Raw genomic sequence first — 18,062 nt, forward strand, 5'->3', positions numbered from 1 at the left:
CCCGCCCCTCCCGCCCCTCCCTCCTGCAGGCCTGTGCTCACTCTTGCTCCCAGCACCTCTCCTGTCTTTTCCTTACACGTCATTGACCTTTTGGAGTGCATTCATTTAAATAAATCCGATCTACTTGTAGGTGTACTTAACAAGCTCTGTGTGTTTTACTTGTGATTCGAGGCACAAGTTTAGAACCCTATAAGTTCAGTAAACATGAACCCCAAGTGCAGAGGTTTGTACTGAAGAGCTGTTGGGGTGTGGGTGCAGGAAAGAAGGTGGTTTTTCTGGGGATCCTTGTAGACGCGTTCCTTTTTTACCTGCTGTGATAGTTTTTGATTCTCATGTTGGAGAACAGATACTTTTATAAGTAACGGCATCTGGGCTATAGGTTTTATGATATTTTGTATAAAACTTGGGTTTATATATAACCATCTAACTCAATCTCACAATAATTTTAGGAAGCTGTTTTAATTTCCAGTTAATACATTGGTAACCCTGCTGATGGAGTACCTGAATCAAATGGTTCTGCTCCGACTAAGTTTCTTAAGCTTTGTAAGGTGAGCCTGGTGGTTAACTCTCCTCAGTGAGCCTGGTGGCTAATTCTCCTTTGGCTTTTTGATCTGGCTGGTGTGTGGCTGGCTGAGCCGTGCTCTCTTGCTGAAGTTTGGCCTTTCTCCACTGAGCTGCCCTAGTGCTCCTGTCAAAAGCCAGTTCACACCTCCAGAAAGGTCGATATCTAGAGTTGCTGTGCTGTGCACCATGGTCAGCAGTCCATCTGTCCTTGTGCACCTTGGTCAACAGTCTGTCCTCAAGCCAGTTTCCTGTCTCTTACTCAGTGTGACTTCTCAGTGAGTGTTGAAATCAGGAGACTGACTTTGCTCATATTCTCTTTTCCTCAAGGAAGTGATGCCTTGAAAAGTAAGCAGGTACTAAAACCCTGTAGATATACTGAAATTACAATAACTCTTTAGGTTAATACAGAAAAATTTGACATGCTAATATAGAACTATAGCTCTTAATTTTTTTTGTTTGTGTGTCAGAGTGTATGTACATGTGTGCACATGCATCTCTGTGTTTGCATGTTTGTGTCTGTGGGAATACTTATGTAGGTCTGAGTGCATATGTGTACATGTATATAGATGCCAGAGGTCAACCTTGGGTGTGATGCCTCACGATGGTTATCTACCCTGTGTTTTGAGACAAGGTCTTGAACTAGGAGTTGAGGCCAGGCGGCCAGCCACTGACCCCTGGGAGATGCATCTCCTTCCTCTTCCCCTTCTCCTCCCTCTTCGCCTTCCCCTTCTCCTTCTCCTTCCCCTTCCCCTTCCCCTCCCTCTTCCTCTCCCTCAGCTCTGGGACCCCCACACTTGTACCACTGTGCTGATTCCATGGATCTAGGGCTTGATCTCAGGTCCCTCTCCTTCCTGCGCTGTAAACATTTCCTTGACTGAGCCATCCCCTAAACCATTGCTAATTAGAAATTAAGTTTTTCTCCTGTTGGTGTTTTACATGTTTTAGAATCCAAGATCTGTACCTTTTCCCTGTTTTTATATTACTTATAAGTAGTATTTTTATTCATTTCGATGTAAAATTATTCCTTGTTGGTATATATTGTTTTATATGTAGGTTTTATGCTCTGTAGTATGAAAAGTGCACTTAACTTTTTGTGTGGGGAGCAGGGGTTAGATTTATGACTCTGGTCTGTTTCATCCTTTCTAGCCTGTGTGCTTTGATTTCTTTGTCTTGCATTATTTCACTGCTAGGACTTCCCAGCAAGGTAAAAACCAAAGCAGGTTAGGGAGGAGAATTTCAAGTTTATTGCTGCATTAAAAAAAAAACAAAACAAAACATGCAGGCTTTATGTAGGAACCCACAGAGCCCGGAAGTTAGACCACAAAGGCATACAATTGCAGCTTGTCTATTATAGCAAAGAATGGGAAAGTTGTTTTACTTTCACCACGGACGGACATTAGATGGAGGGTTCTGTCGAGCGGAGGTTAGGTCAGGATCTTTACCCGGTTTTTGATGGCAGTTTAAATTTCAGTCATGATTATCAGAGGCATTTAAAACGTCAGCCCAAGTTAAGTTTCATATCTCTTTGCAAATTAAGCAAAGTTAAGGTCGTTTTTGTGGCATAGCTGGGTCCTTCTCCTGGAACTTTTATGCTTGGTCTTCACATTGTCTGGCCAAGCAAGGGTAAGATAGAAGCAGGAGCGAGAATATATCCTGTTGCAGGGCTGGTTGTGGAACATTGAGCCGTCTACCTTTGAGTTACATTCACAGAGAAAATTCGTATGTATTCTAGTTTTCTAAGCTGTGTGCATGCATATGCATATTTGTCTGTTTGTGGGCATGCATACATATGGTTGCACACTCACATATGTGTGAGGTTAGAGACTGAAGTTGGGTGTCTTTCCTGATGGAGTTTCATTTTATTTGCTGAGTCAGGGGTTCTCACTGAACCCGCAGAGTATCGGTTGATGTGTTCTAACTAGCCTGCTTACCCTGGAAGATCCTCTCTGCCTTCCAGTCAAGTACTGGGGTCACAGAGGGCTGTGCCACTCCCCAGGCTCTCATGCAGGGACGGAGGTTTGAACGCTGGTGCTTACCTTACACACTGAGGGGATTATCCACTGAGCCACCTCACCAGCCTCCCGTTTTCTGAGTTCTAACTGTAAATATGTGTGTCTCACTATGTGCTCCAAGCTGCCCTTGAACTTTTGATCCTCCTTCCTCAGACTTCTGAGTGCTAGGACTATAGACAAGTGCCATCCTTTTTTTTTTTTTTAAAAATTATTTATTTATTATATGCAAGTACATTGTAGCTGTCTTCAGACACTCCAGAAGAGGGCGTCAGATCTCATGACAGATGGTTGTGAGCCACCATGTGGTTTCTGGGATTTGAACTAGGACCTTTGGAAGAGCAGTCAGTGCTCTTAACCACTGAGTCATCTCTCCAGCCCGGCAAGTGCCATCCTATTGATCTTGAATTTTGACAAATAGTATTGAAATGACCACGTTTAAAAAAGAAAAAAAATTGATAAGGTGAGTTGCCTTGATTGATTTTTTTTCAAATCATAAAGCCATTGTATATTTCTAAAGTAAAACCCCATTGCACAATGAAGTAATTCAGCATATTGCTAGGTTCTAATAATTCAAATTATATAAGGGCCTTTGTGCTTATCTATATACATGAGAATTATTATTTTATGATTTTCATATGATGCTTCAGATGGCTTTGATATCGGGTTAATGTTGTTCTTATAAAATGATTTTCCAGAATCTTTTATTTTCTAAATGAGTTTTCACAAAATTAATATTTCTTCTTTAAATGTTATATTAGGAGCTGGTGAGGTGGGTCAGCAGGTAAAAGATACTAGCTGCCAAGCCTGATGACCCGAGTCTCATCCCTAGGGCCTACAGGGGTGGAAGAGGAGAACAGAGGCACACAGCCTGTCTTCTAAGTTCCATATTGCACCATGGGGTATGTACACACGTGCATATACATGCACACATACACACATATGTAAATATAAAACATTTTTAGAAATGTTACATTAGGGCCACATATTGCTGTTCTTCCCTCTTGAGAGCCAGTTCATCAATTAGCACTCAGGAATTGGAATGGCGACAATGAGGGGTCCCTCGTGAAAGAATGATCTCCAGTACATGTGTTAGGAAAGAGAAGAGCTTGGTATGGAAAATGTCACTTCTAACCTATTCTAAATCTGAAACTCTAGAAGAACTGATCCAGCTGCTGACTCTGAAGACTATGAAGGGTGGACAGGCCTTGTTGTTAGTGATGTCAGTGATAGCCTTTGAGGAAAAGGGCCTGGATTGGATGGCCTGTGGAGAGGGGCCATGGCAGCTCTGTGACTACGCTATGTTATTTCCCTGAAGACAGTAGGAAAGCTGTTTTACTGCTAATGAAAAGGTGAGGAGAGCCATTGCTGAGGGATTGATCCATTGCCCTCTTAAGAAGTTCTGAGGCCCCTTGCCCTAATGGATGGAAAGGAGCAGAAATTCCAGAGTCGATAAGCTGGAGTCTAAAACTTGTAAGAAACACTAGATTGCTTTGACAGAAGTTGTCACTTCCGTTTCGTGGACGCCCTTCTACACAAAGTGCCAAGGGAGTTTGTGGGCTAGATTTTCTCCTGGTATGCTGAGAGCTTTGCCCATGGTTGGCATTGAATAGAGCGTCCATTAACTGATCAGAGAAATGCTAGTTGTAGGCCACTAGGAGATATTGAGACGCCCTGTAAGGAAAGTGGGGTCCTTCACTGCCAGGTTTTCTTAACCCTTTAAAGTCATTGACTTTGTTTTAGGCTGTCACTCTTAACTGTGACTCTGTAGGCTATTGACTTTCTGTATTCAAAAATACAAAATAAGCTTAACAGATTCGTGCTGTACAAGTTAATAAGTAGAGGGATATTTGGTTTATTTCTTTTTGTGAAGATCAGATAAGATTAAGAAAAATCAAACTTCAAGGAGTATCCGGAAATTGGCATATCAAAAAAATGTCAAGTACTATGTCACAATCTAGCTGATTTCTGTTCCAAGACATTCTAGATATTTCTATGCGGTTATTATGGTCTAAGCAAAGCGCATTTTCTGTGCTTTGAGTGGAAGACTCGATATGCTAGTTTGTACCCACAGTTCATCCTCTCAGTAGTGATGGTTCAGTGAAGAAGGCCAGGTAGGTCGTTGCCCTGTGGTACTGTGTGCAGTCCAGTGAGCCTATGGCCGACACTGACTGAGTCCCTCCGATGTATACATACGCTTGGGCTTTGTTTGCTCGCTCAAAGCTTGGTGAATAAGACTCTAAGTATGCTTAATATCTAACATTTATTTCATGTTTTCCCCCTTATTAAATATGTTGGCCATACAAAATCCTTAAAAATCAAGGAATAGCATGAAGGAGAAAATGTTTATAACCCCATTTTCCCGCATAACCATAAAGGCTTTAATATATTGGCCTCTGCCTATTTATTTCCATGTTTATAATTTAAGTGTAAAAGCCACTATCTATGGATGTCTGTCTAAACTGCCAGTGTGGCAGAGAGGGCAGCAGATTGGCTAGACTGGACTTCCCTTCTGGCTCTGACTATCCCCATGACCTCAGCAAGGACTTCTCTCCTCTCTGGAGTTTGACTTCTTCCTGGGAAAGGGCTTGTCAGCAGATCTAAGGATTCTGCCTGGGAGACTATTGGGATTTTATTGAAACTGAGATTTCAGGAGGAAGTCACATGCATCTCGATGGTAAAGGACATTTGCAAGTCTTCCTCTGAGCTGCAGTGACATTTTACTTTTTTATTATGTACTAGTTTTACTTAAAGTAACTGCTTCTCCCAGAACCAGAACCAAAGCCTGAATTGGTGGATCTATTTGAGTTGATAAATGTTCTGCGGAAAATGTGAAAGGGTCCTTTTAAGCTGACTAGAGACAACTGCAGACTCTGCACTGTCTGGTGCCTGGCATTTTATGGAGAAAGCATGGCAAGGAGCAAAGCCCTATAGCTGTTATTTGATTCTTTTTGCACCTCAAGAAAATTGATTTTGCCTTCTGTCTCTGTCAGCTCATCGTGAGAGTAGATTGGTATGCAAGGGCCGTTGCAAATCAGGCACCTGAGCTCTAAAAGTGTTAAAAGGCATCTGGTTGTCTTTGAAGGATCAGTTTGCACATTAAACATTTTTTTTGTTGTTGTTGTTGTTGACCAGTTAAATGTCCTTTTATTTTTACCATTTTGTGTTAGGACTTTTTTTCTTATGCATTTTAACGGTTATTTAAGAGTCCCCATGTGCTTAGAAAAGAATCTGAATATATGTGCCTTAAAAAAAAAATAAGCCTGGTACAAACAATGTGGACTATTCCATCAATACCATCAAAGGACTAGGAGCTGGAGTTGGAACAATATGTAAAAATACAGCTTGTGAAAGATTTCCTTTATTAACTGTCATCATCCACAGAATATATGTTCAAATAAACGTTGTGTAATAACTAAATTTGAGATTAATAGGCCCCTTAAGAAACAGCGAAGTCATTGAGAGTAGTCACTGAAAAATAGGCTGTAAGCCTGCGCCATGCACATATTGTCCTGCTTACATGCTCTCCCTGGTGTCGTTGCCATTCGTCACTGTCGGCTGGCTCCGCTCTCATTAAAACACGCCAGCACAAGAGCAACTTAATTTTCTTAAGAAAAGAGGACACCTGATTCAATTTAGTGCCCAGAAACACGCACTTGCATCTTTTTTTCCCATGCCTGAATTGAGAGGGATGGATACAAACAAGAATGGCAACACTGTTTACCTCAAGATAAAGGCTATAGAAAACGGATCTTTCCCATCACAGGCGAGAAGTGGACCTGGAGAAATTGAAAGAATTACCATTTACTCCTGGAGCAGTAACTTGATAACGAACATTTACTCTCAAGTAGGATATGTATCAACGTTTATAAAAATGGTGCTAATTCTAGCAGTGCTTTTTAAACTAAAAATTGAAGTGTTCCAAACTGAGTCTTTCTTTAAATTGGTGAAAGCTTTGTAACGAGACTATAGGTTTCTTCTTTGTGTGTACGACTTCTTTGTGTGTATGATTTGTTTAAAAGCTGTTTTATTCCTAAGGGCATGAAGGTAGTTTTTGACTCTCTTGCTCTATCTCTCCCCACCCCCACCCCCCAAAGAGGACAGCAGCACCTCGGGAAGGGCCTTTTTGTGGGGTTACAGGGGTTGCTTGGTCTTGGCTCCGGGTTGTTTGTGTAGGATGCATTTCTAGATGGCAGGTGACATTCCACCGTCTCGTTTAAGAGTAAATTTTACATTCTAATTGTTTTTCAGGAGACTGACTGGTCAGATAAATCACCATAGAGTTTGAGGACTTCATATGTCTGAATGTCGTAAATCATCAGCTGGGCTGTTGGGCTGATTGTAAAAGTGTGGCAGTTTCGTTTGCCTGCTTCATGTGTGTGTGTGTGTGTGAGAGAGAGGGGGGGATTGAGGGAGGGAGAGGGAGAGAGACAGAGAGAGACAGGGAGAGACAGACTGACAGTGGATTTTGCCAGGAAACATAGAAGGTAGAGTGGGTCTGAGTCCCCAGAAACTCGGGGTACCCATCCACCTGAGATGGTAGGCTCCTTGCTCTCTGCCAGATTTCTGGCCTGGAAAATGTGCCACACTTCCTACATAAGAAAATGTGACCTGTGGTCACATAGACACGGAGTTCTCCATACTAATGAGGTACCTAGATGCCCTGAGAGTTTAGCCAATAAGCTCCTTGTTCCTCCCTACAAAAGGTTTTTAATCTCTGGTCCACCCCGAGAAGTTTGCACACATCCATTTTCCACAATGAACAACCAGTAAACAAGAACTGTCTCTTCCATCAAGAACTGCCTTTGGGAGCATGGAGAGGCCTTTGACTCGGAGCTACAATTCAGCCACCCTTAGAAGGCCCATCTGTGCCCCCAGAGAGCTGCCACTACACCTTCCCTGATGAGCTAAGCCGGAGCTCCCAGTCCTGGCCCCTGCTAGACACCCTCCTCAGCCCTTGGGTTCGAAGTGGTCCTTGGCCTCATTCAGGCCTGTGGACCTCCAACACTTCATTCCCAACTCCTCTCTGCTGTCCCCAGTGGCAACAGGGGAATACCAGCTTTGGCTTCCCATATTTTGGACTGTGTTTTCCCATCCCCGGAGAGGCGTCTCAGTGCTTCCCTGAAGCCCAGCACCCAGGCATTGGGATAAGTGCAGTCAAGCTCCCTGCATTTCACCCCCCAGCAGCTATGCCCAGTGGCAGGGTGGAATGAGGACCCACGTGTGTATGGATGCATGTGAACTTCCTGTGTAGCAGACAGGGCGACCTGTGGGAGTTGGTTCTCTCCTACCGTATGGTTTCCAGAGGGCAAATTCAGGCTGTCATGTTCTGCAGCAAGTAAGACTCCTTGCTGAGCTGTTTTGCCCAGCTCCCCAGTTTTGACCTTTTGTCTCTACATTCTTTGCAATCCGCATTGATCAGCAGTCATTGAACAAGATTGAGTAGAGGCGGGGTGGGGAAGTGCCTGCTCGGTTTTGCTGATCTACTCTCGGGTTGTGGGACTGACTGTAAGGCATAGAATCTTCTAAAGGCACGTTTGGAGAAGGAAGAGCATAGCCATTATAGGAAGTTTAAAGTCAGGCTTTGGAGATCAGAGGTTCTAGGTAGTGAGCAACAGGTACCCATATCTGTGGTCACGTTTGGCACCTCTGAGAGAATACTGTCTAGAGCTTTTTGCAATCCCCTCAGGCCTTTTGTGATGTGCTTAAGTTTTCTGTTTTCTTTGTTTTTTTTTTTTTATTTGTTTTGAAACAGCCACATCATCCTCCCACCCCCAGTTATAGACTATAGCTGCCATCTTCCCTTTCCTGTCGTCTTTATATCACAGTAGGAGCATCTTTGGCCAAGACATGCATCTGTTCTGCTCTGGAAAGACACAGAGGAGCCAGGTATCACCACATCTATTCCCCGGCTGTCTCAAATCCTGCTTGTCCATCTCCTGGTAGCATCAGGTCATAGGGCGTCAGCTGCTACAGCAGGCCTTGTGTTACTGGTCACTCTGTCATAGGTGCAGGGTTTCCGGGACTTTTCATCCATCATTCTTCTCTCTGGTTTCCAGACTCCATCCAAAGTGCAGAGGAAGGGCTCCTGGACCCAGTGTTGCCATCTTTTTGCAGGTGTGAGATTGGCTTCTGACCTGTGTGTACCTCCACATGTGCTCTTTACCTTAGAGCATTATTAGGAATTCAGGACAGCCACAAATATCCTTTTACCATCTTAGAACCATTCCCTTGTACTGTAATCCAGAGTCAGCCACAAACATCCTTTTACCATCTTAGAACCATTCCTTTGTACTGTAATCCAGAGTCAGGATGTTCAGCGAGCGGCAGAAGCCAAGAGCTTCACACATTACTTGCAATAAATCATTCTTGTTTTATGTAAGTGGTGGATTTTCTTTCTTTTCTTTTTTTATTTAGTAGACATATAAGGGAACAACAGAAGGACCACCTCCACGACAGACTTTGATATAATGCCATGAGAAGCCCAGCAGTGTTCATATGTTAAAGGGACTAGACATGTTTATGTAAGTCCAGAGCATGAAAGCTGGGCAGACCTCTGCATCCTGGCACGTGTGAGCTTCAGGCTTTCCATAAAGTAGGACTTGACAGCAGCATTCCATTCAGTAATGAAAGGGTTGCGTCTGTGGCTTCAGTGCTCCCCGCCCCACTTGTTTCTAGGTTTAAGGAAATTTATTTTAAATGATTACAGATAGGTTATGAAGAAAGTTGAACTTTACCAAGTAACTTAACAAAATCATCTTGCATAATATGTCATACAGTATCACTAAAATACCTTATTAGATACAGTGAAAGCCACACACACACACACACACACACACACAGAGAGAGAGAGAGAGAGAGAGAGAGAGAGAGAGAGAGAGAGAAGGAATGAATACAGGAGGCTTCTTTACCTGAAACAGGAAAGGTCTGAGGTCCCAGTAATATTTGTAGGGTTATATCCCTGGTGATCTAACTTCCTGCCAGGGTATTCTGTGCCCTAAAGACCCCATCAGCTGGAGACCAGGCTTTAGTAAGGGGGCCTCAGAACAAGATTCCAAGTGCAACAATAACCAGTGCCGGGCAGTAAACCCAGAGTCTCAGGTTCGGAGCAGACTGCATGTGGCAGCTCATGTCTCCATCTCAGGTCATGGGTCTTATGTTTTCTTTAAAGATTTATGAGGCATCAGATCCAGTCTCTGTCAGTTCTTGGATTTTGTCAAGTATGGTAGGGCAAGCAAGTAGACAAGCTTAGGAGAGGTGGATTTTGGTATTTCAAGACACCTTCGTTTCTTTAGTTCCATGAACACGTTCAGTTCATGCTTAAGATGAACTTCATCACACTCCTTCCTTAGGAGACCTTTGCCTACAGTGGGGTCAGGGAGATGTGTGAGCAGAAGAATAGAGTGTGACAGGTGTCATGGCAGAGATAAGCCCAGTGTCCTATCAGCTGGCATGGGTTTGTTCAGGCCACCTAGGAGGGCAGTGCATATACACTAATGTATGTATGGGGCTGGCTCGCTGAAAACTAGGAGGGGTGGTTCCTGGGCTGATTGTTAAGATAATTGTGAGTTGCTTAAGGCCCACCTATCCCCTTGAGGGGGGAATCATTTTAGGTCAGAGAGCAATGATGTAAGAAATATTGTGATATCATGAATTTGAGAATCGGGAGTAGTATATAATGTGGTAGGGAAGGAAACGCAGGGAGCTCTGTTTAGGGAACGCTTTGTAGACTTTATGAAGGTGCTGGATATCCCTCCCCATAGCTGAGAACACTAAGGTCATAAACATTAAACCACATAAATGACAGTCTCGAAACTCTCACAGTTGTAGTTCCCTCCTGGACTACCGCTGTACAGCGGGCCCAGTGGGCTCTGTTCAGCTTCACCTGGTCTTTGGAGCACCCAGAACTCTAAACCAATCATTTCATAAAAGCTGTCGGCTTACTGCCTTGGGAGTGGCCCAAATGAAAATTCAGACCCATCTATACAGTCTGAACACAGCCACAAAGGCAAACTGGGGAGGCTGGGTCCTTAGGTCTCCTTCAGTGAGAGCTTTGACCTCTGAGCTCTACTTCTAGTAACTCCACGGTTCTGTAAGCACTAGGTGGACTCACTTGCCGGCTAGTAAAAGGGTCTGAAAATGATTTGCAAGGCGGCGCTCTGGAGGGAAACCCTGTTTCTTTGAAAAGGCTAAATCTATCTTGAGCACAGAATATGGTCTCTGTGTAGGAACGGTTGCAAGTACACAGTCCCTGTTGTTCTGACCACAGCTCATTTGTGTCCCTTTTATTTTTCTCTGTGTGGAAGTTTCCTGGAATTGCTCATAGTGTGATTCTAGGATGATGCTAAAATATGTTGCTGCAGTTGATAGTTGTCATCTGTAATATTTTATGTAGCTGAATCTTTTTTCTTCCTGATCTCTCCCAGTACAACACAGGGCGCCATATGCCACTGTCCCTGTCAGGAAGCAAAGGTTTCCCTGGTCTGTGCTTGTTGCCTGTGTTCCTTGCCACAGAGGACCTGGGGTCCAGTGCCATCTTTTATTGATAGGACCAGCAAAGGAGAAATCTAATGAAATTATCAAAGCTTTGAATTAATTATGAAGTGGCATCAGAGAGCCAAGCTCTCTGGAGCCAGCGGCCTAATTACGCATTCACTCTCAGTTCGTCCTGGTCTGGAGCAGAAGCACTCTCAGCTACAGCTTAGCTGAGCTCTGGACTTCAGTCAAACTTCCCAAACTGACGCCCTTTCTCCATTGCGGCCGAGTGTCCATAAGGATTAACCGATTAACCGAGCCGCTGTGGACTGGCTGGGCATTTGAACAGGTTTTCTCTGCCTTTTTTTTTTTTTTTCTTTCGCCTAGTTTTAGTTTTCTTTTTCTCCCTCCCCCTTCCCCCCTTTCCTTGCCTCTCCTCTCCTCTCCTCTCCTCTCCTCTCCTCTCCTCTCTCATTTTCTTTCATCAGATGTTGTACAGGTTTCCCCCATTTTGAGTAACGTGAAAAGCCATCATGGCTATGGCACTGGCACGTAGCTTTGTGGAACACAGGGGCCGACTTAGTTGACAGGTGTCTAGCTTCTCCATGTATTCAAGGATGCTTTGGTAAGCTGAGCCAATTGTTTCTTCTTTTATTTGGGTGCCAATTGCATGTTTCCTGATTGTTTCTAGCTCAGAAATGATTAGCATGACAGAAGTTCTCCTGGTCTCAACAGCCCTGTCCTTGGTACTAAAGTGTGGGACAATAGCTGTCACCTAGTGGTGACAGTTCCTTGGTAGGGAGTAATTAGTGCTTGTCTTACTGTCTAATTAATAAGCATTGTTACATATAAACCACCCCCCTGTTTTCATAGTACTAGCAGAGAAATCAATACCAAGCTATGATTTACTACTGGGAGTGGTTCTTTTGGACCGTCCTACAGTTTTGAAGCATCTCCTGCCGAGCCTTTTCCTGCCTGCTTCTGAGACCATTATTAATGGGTTCCTGAGCTGCAGCCATCTATCTTAGCAAACTCCAAGGGCACTAGTGAGGGAGCCTTGGAAGCAGTGACTGTGGCTCAGCGGGGGACAGGGCGGATGGGACCTCTGCAGTGGGGACAGGGAGGATGGAACCTATCTCTTTCTGCTTGCTTTCAGTGAGCTTCTCTCCCATTTATTTTCTCCACAGGCAGCTGCGATATTTAATTCAGCATTTGGAAGTTTTTTGGTGAGTAGTCTTGGTTTTAATTTTCCTTAAGATGTTGCTTTACACAAATGATTTAGGAAGAGCTGAACTTCTTTTACTCTTAGCTAAATATAAAAGTTTTGGGATCTTTACATGTACCCTGACTTATACCCTGAGGAAAATTAGCAAGCCAAAACAAGTGAATCTTCTCTTACACTGTATATGGGAGGCTCAGGTTTAATTGTCTATCAATGGATTCAGGGAACCAACGAAAATGCTGTGTGTCTCCTTATAGAGGTTATGTGAATATATTGATGAAAATGCTGTGTCTCCTTATAGAGGTTATGTCAATATATTGATCACTTAATGAGCTCCTTTTGAAGGTTATTATTTTGTGTCATGGGACAGAGGATTTTGAAAAGGAAACATGACCCAGCTGGTCAGAAAGGGAATGCTAATTTATGGCTCGCCATTTATTTTCTACATTTCCCTGTCAAAGAAGGTACCCCCAGTATTGGATCTATCTGTGAGGAATCTTTGTGGAGCACTAATAACAACAACAAAACTGATATGAGGACATAATTTATATCTAAGTTTCAAGGAAATATAGACATTGAGATATAAAGTATACATAAAATGATTCAAAAGTAGTTCCACCTTTATAAGCAGAACCACTGTAATTCCAAGGATGTTGTTTTAGCATTTAGATAATTACTTTTAAAATAAGTTGTCACAATATTTGATTTATATTATGAAAGAATAAAGAAACAGTTTATTATTATTTGGTAATACTGCTTATACTGTCAAATTTGCTAAATCCACTAAGATGAAGTAGAATATCTGATTTAGGTGCACAACTCATTTATAGACCTTTAGTGTAGTGACTTACAAATGACTGGGAATAAAACCAGTGCAATGAATGTAAACTGGCTTCTGGTCCAGTATGTATGCTTATTATTCTCTATGTTACATGTTTCTGAATTGTATGCAGTAAATGAAAGTTCAAGCTTTCAAATATATTGTTAAGTTAGTTCCACAGAATGATGCAGAGCTTTGGGGGCCTGCTGCCTTCATATGCTGTTGGTTCTGTCCCATTCGGGCAGATGGTGTTTTGGGTTTTTTTTGTTGTTTTGTTTTGTTTTGGTATAGAATAGAGTTTATTTAGGGCATGGGAAGGGGAGTTAAGAGAGTAGCAGTGGCAGAGAGAAGGAGAGAGTAAAGAAGTAGAGGCCGGCCATGACCACGTGGAGAGAGGGGTGAAGGGAATGGGGAGAGAGGGGGCAAGAGGCAAGAAAGAGGCAAGAGAGTAAGAGAGGCAAGAGAGCTTGTCGGTTTGTCTTTGATGCCATATTTTTATTGGGCTTAGAAGCAAAGTAGTAAAGTCTATTTAAAAATAACCTTTGGCCAGGTATGGTAGCTATGGCTGTAAGCCTAGCACTTGGAAGGCTGATGCAGTAGGATTGCTACAAGTTTAAGGCTATCTTCAGCTACATAGTGAAACCCTGTTTCAAACATGCGCACGCATGTTTAACAGAATAATAGGGGTAAAAGTACAGATTTTCCAGGAGCCAGCAGTGGAGTGGTTTGAAATCCTGTGCATCCCCTCTGAAGCACAGCTTCCTAACTTGGGTTGGTCAATCACGATATACCCATGATACCCGAGAAAATGCAATAAGGTAATTGTGTAAGTGGCCGAAGCCACACCCACTGTCCACTCACTGGAGAGAATGGTCACTGCATGAAGCTTGAGCTTTCTGTTGGCCAGTGAAGCCGGTCGCTACCTCTTTCTCTCAGGCCCAGATGCATGTTCAGGTCCAGAAGGAGAGCTTCCTCCAAGAGCCTCTGCACTCTCCTGTGGCTCTGTGCTCTCCTTCCTTCCTTCCTTCCTTCTGCACTTCTTCTTTTTCTACTTAAACCTTAGTGCATCTAATGGATCAGAATTGTTTATGGAAGTCTGGCCACATACATAGGTAGTTTTCAAGTAGATCTGGAGACTGTAAAGAAATACAGGGTTGCTGTAGTAGCCTGTGGACGGGACACACACACACACACACACACACACACACACACACAAAAGCGATGTCAAAGTTAAGAAGCTAAAGAAAAGATGTCACTATAGATACACGGTGTTCATGATATTCCAGATACATTGTGTGGCACAGGCAACGTGTACTCAATACAGAGGTCTGACTGAGGCTATCTCTCCATGCTAGCCTTAAACTACAGGTGCCGCAGTATGGTAGGGTAGAATATAAAATAACACACTGTATGGTATGGTAGAATATAAAATAACACACTGTATGGTATGGTAGAATATAAAATAACACACTGTATCGTATGGTAGAATATAAAATAACACACTGTATCGTATGGTAGAATATAAAATAGCACAAGTGTCTTTTCTTACTTTTTACATAGCCTTCCTTCTTTCCTTTTCTCTCCTTTTTCTTTGCCAAAGTTGAAGATGGCTAGCAGGGGTTGAGAGTTAAAACTAGCTGTGCATGTTTTACCCCAGTGTAATACAGATAATTCTATTTTCCCTCCTTATTTAACATAATTACAACAAACTTTAGTTGATAAAATGCATGCAGGTCTCATCCAAATATGATGTGACGACTTGGTCTCTCAGGGGCCAGGGCTCGTGTCTTTCTGCTCTCCCATCTGCAGCATGTGGTTTCCTTCCCGTTGGCTCATGAGCTGCCTGCCCCCTCCCCACATCCAAGGTAGCACTCCTGAAATCCCAACACCTTCCTTCCACTAAGATCTTGCAGAAATTCACCTCACAATCACACCTCATCGGTGACTGTAGCAGTTTGCCACAGTTTCCGTCACTAAAGAAGAGGGTATACAAGACAAGTATTGGGTTGCACTCTCTGTCTATGAGGAACACTCAGAAGTATGCACGGGTTTGGAGAAAGAACTTATTTTAGTGGAATGATGTGAGAGGTTGGTCTTTTAGTTGGTATTATGAAGAGAACTCCTTCCTCAGAGGGGAACTTCTGAATTATAAATCATTCATAAGGAATGCTGTTGCTATTATTTGGGAATTTTCTTCATGAAAGAATTTTGTGCTTATAGGTAGTAGCCACTGGACTGGAAGCAGAATGGTTTGAATTCCTTCTTCACTGAATTTAACTGAACCAGATACTTTCCCATGTATAATGTGGACAAATCGTATCATCTATCTATAGAACCATGCGGATGTAGGTGGGGATAACTTAAAGAAACCCTTGTATCATCTAGTAGAAACAGCTCTGAGCTGTTGGTCCAGTCTCTGATATTAGACGTTTTTATGTGTGGCTAATGAAATCCACCAAGTGAAGAAATTATTTCTGCCAAGTGCTATAAGCTACGACAAACAAAATCAATGGCTATTCTCTGGTTTTGAGTAATCGTGTGTGTGTGTGTGTGTGTGTGTGTGTGTGTGTGTGTGTGTGCGTGCGCGCGCGCATGCACATGTTATATGTGACTGTTGCTCCTTATGTATGTATGTGAGCATGTGCGTATGTTTATACACAAAAGAAATGAACATTTATTTATAACTAGAGAATGCATATATATTCTCTATTATGTACTCTATCAGTGCACATGTATTATAATAATCTCTATATTGTAGTATATATCAGAATCTGATATATATTAGTATCTCAAGTTAATTCTGATTACCTGAAATTTTTTTTGTTTTTAACGATTTTTAGGGATTTATTTATTTATTTATTTTGGTTTTTCGAGACAGGGTTTCTCTGTGTAGCCCTGGCTGTCCGGGAACTCCCTCTGTAGACCAGGCTGGCCTCGAACTCAGAAATCCGCCTGCCTCTGCCTCCCGAGTGCTGGGATTAAAGGTGCCACCACGCCCAGCTACCTGAAACTTTTGTAAATTTTTATTAGAAGAAATTTTAGAGAAAGACCTAAGGGTACTTTTGTTGATTTTTTTTTTCAGGTATCTAGGTATAACAAATAAAATATGGTACACATTTATAGCTAGTTTAATAATGTTCCAGGTCTAATTCAAACACGGTGACTTTAAGAACTAATTGTTACATAGAACTTTTTTAGTAGAAGCATACTGGTAATAACTAATGATAGATGAGTTCAATTTACATAAATTTCTTGTGCCACAGAGGATTTCTTTAAGTTGAGTTGTTAGTGACCCCTCCTCCTCTGCTCATTTTAGTTGTTCAGTTTATTGTTATTATGGGATGTAGTGAGGGACTGGAGATTTCCTTCTTGATGATGTTTGAATAGAATTTGGTGGCTCCATGTGCTCTCGAGAACTAAGATGATGCCTGAATGTATATATGCCCTGTATCCCACATAGTGCAGATGCCCCTGTATCTCACATAGTGCAGATGCCCCTGTATCTCACATAGTGCAGATGCCCTTGTATCTCACATAGTGCAGATGCCCCTGTATCTCACATAGTGCAGATGCCCCTGTATCTCACATAGTGCAGATGCCCCTGTATCTCACATAGTGCAGATGCCCATGTATCTCATGTAAAACCTGCATGTTTCAGGAGCGGTGTCTTGATGTTACATCCTCATCAGAAGGAGGGGTGTCTGTCTGCATGCACATGAGTACATGTGTACCTAGTACATGTGCACCTAGTGCCTATAGAGTCCAGAAGAGGGTGCCGGCAAAAACAGTGAGGAATCCTAAATGTTAATGAAGGCAGGTAGTGTTTCCTCCCTCCACCTTCCCCCTCCCTCCCCCTCCAGCACTCCGCCTCTTCCTCTCCCTCCCTCCCGCCCCCCTCCTCCTGCTTACCCTGCTCTCTGCACAGGTCTGACTGGAACGAATGGTGCTCCTGCCTAAGCTCCTGAGTGCTGGAAGCTAGAAATTCCATGTCATTACTTTCTTTTTTTCTCCCCTTCTTTCTCTTTCTTTCTTTCTTTCTTTCTTTCTTTCTTTCTTTCTTTCTTTCTTTCTTTCTTTCTTTCTCTTCTTCCCTCCCTTCTTTTTTTTTTTTTTTTTTTTGAGGCAGGGTTTCTCTGTATTGCCTTGGCCGTCCTGGAACTCACTTTGTCAGGCTGGCCTCGAACTCAGAAATCCGCCTGCCTCTGCCTCCCGAGTGCTGGGATTAAAGGCGTGCGCCACCACACCCGGCTCTTCCCTCCCTTCTTTTACCTAAGACTAGCATGTATTTAGTTCATGTATACGGAGGTCATTTTGCTCATTATTAATGATGATGTTGATTTTAACCAATCCAAATTACTAACTTGGAATCTTGGTTTACCCCTCAAAGTTCACAACTTACTTGATTTTCATTAAACTTTAATGCCAGAACATGCTGCTGGAAATATTAAAAAGAACGGAAACTTCCCGAGCTACACCAGGCACTGGTGGGTCACATGGCTCCAGCTGAGGGCTCTCATCTCAGCAGACTCTCTGGCCCGGAGCTCCAAAATCTCTCCACCCAGCTCACTAAGGTCCCACTGGCAGGTCCTTAACCATGCCAGCCCCATGCTTCAAAACCCCCACAGCCTTTGTGGTTCACATCTGGCAAATCCACGCTTTGCCACCATACCTTTCTCTCTCGAACCCAGGCGAACCGCTGTGTAAAGGAAAACGTCACACAAACTTAGTTCAGAAACGATGGCAACTCAATCGCTGGGCTCAACAACTAGAATCCTAATCTTGTAAGCCATATTAAATCTAAATCCTCTGGTGGCAAATCCTGGCAGATTTGCCATAGCTATATCTTGCCCTCTCATGATCCCCATCCCCAAAGCTCCTAACCCTCTCCTGCTTCCTCTCTTCCTCCATCCAACTGAAAGCCCTGCCTACTCGTTCAGTGATTGGCTCCTTTATTCATTAGGGAGTAGGTCAC

At 43.0% G+C, this 18,062-nt stretch overlaps 1 protein-coding gene across 2 annotated transcripts in view; it reads left to right on the plus strand.

Moving 5' to 3' along the window:
• Slc10a7 (solute carrier family 10 member 7) overlaps nt 1–18,062 on the plus strand; it is a 234,269-nt gene that overhangs the window by 56,560 nt on the left and 159,647 nt on the right. For both annotated transcript variants that reach the window (XM_021220146.1, XM_029532633.1), the window contains exon 5: nt 12,236–12,274. In XM_021220146.1, coding sequence (XP_021075805.1) covers nt 12,236–12,274 — 39 coding nt within the window. The remainder of the gene's footprint in view (nt 1–12,235; nt 12,275–18,062) is intronic.

The sequence above is a fragment of the Mus pahari genome, chromosome 20 (genome assembly GCF_900095145.1).
Source record: "Mus pahari chromosome 20, PAHARI_EIJ_v1.1, whole genome shotgun sequence".
Classification (NCBI taxonomy): Eukaryota; Metazoa; Chordata; class Mammalia; order Rodentia; family Muridae; genus Mus; species Mus pahari.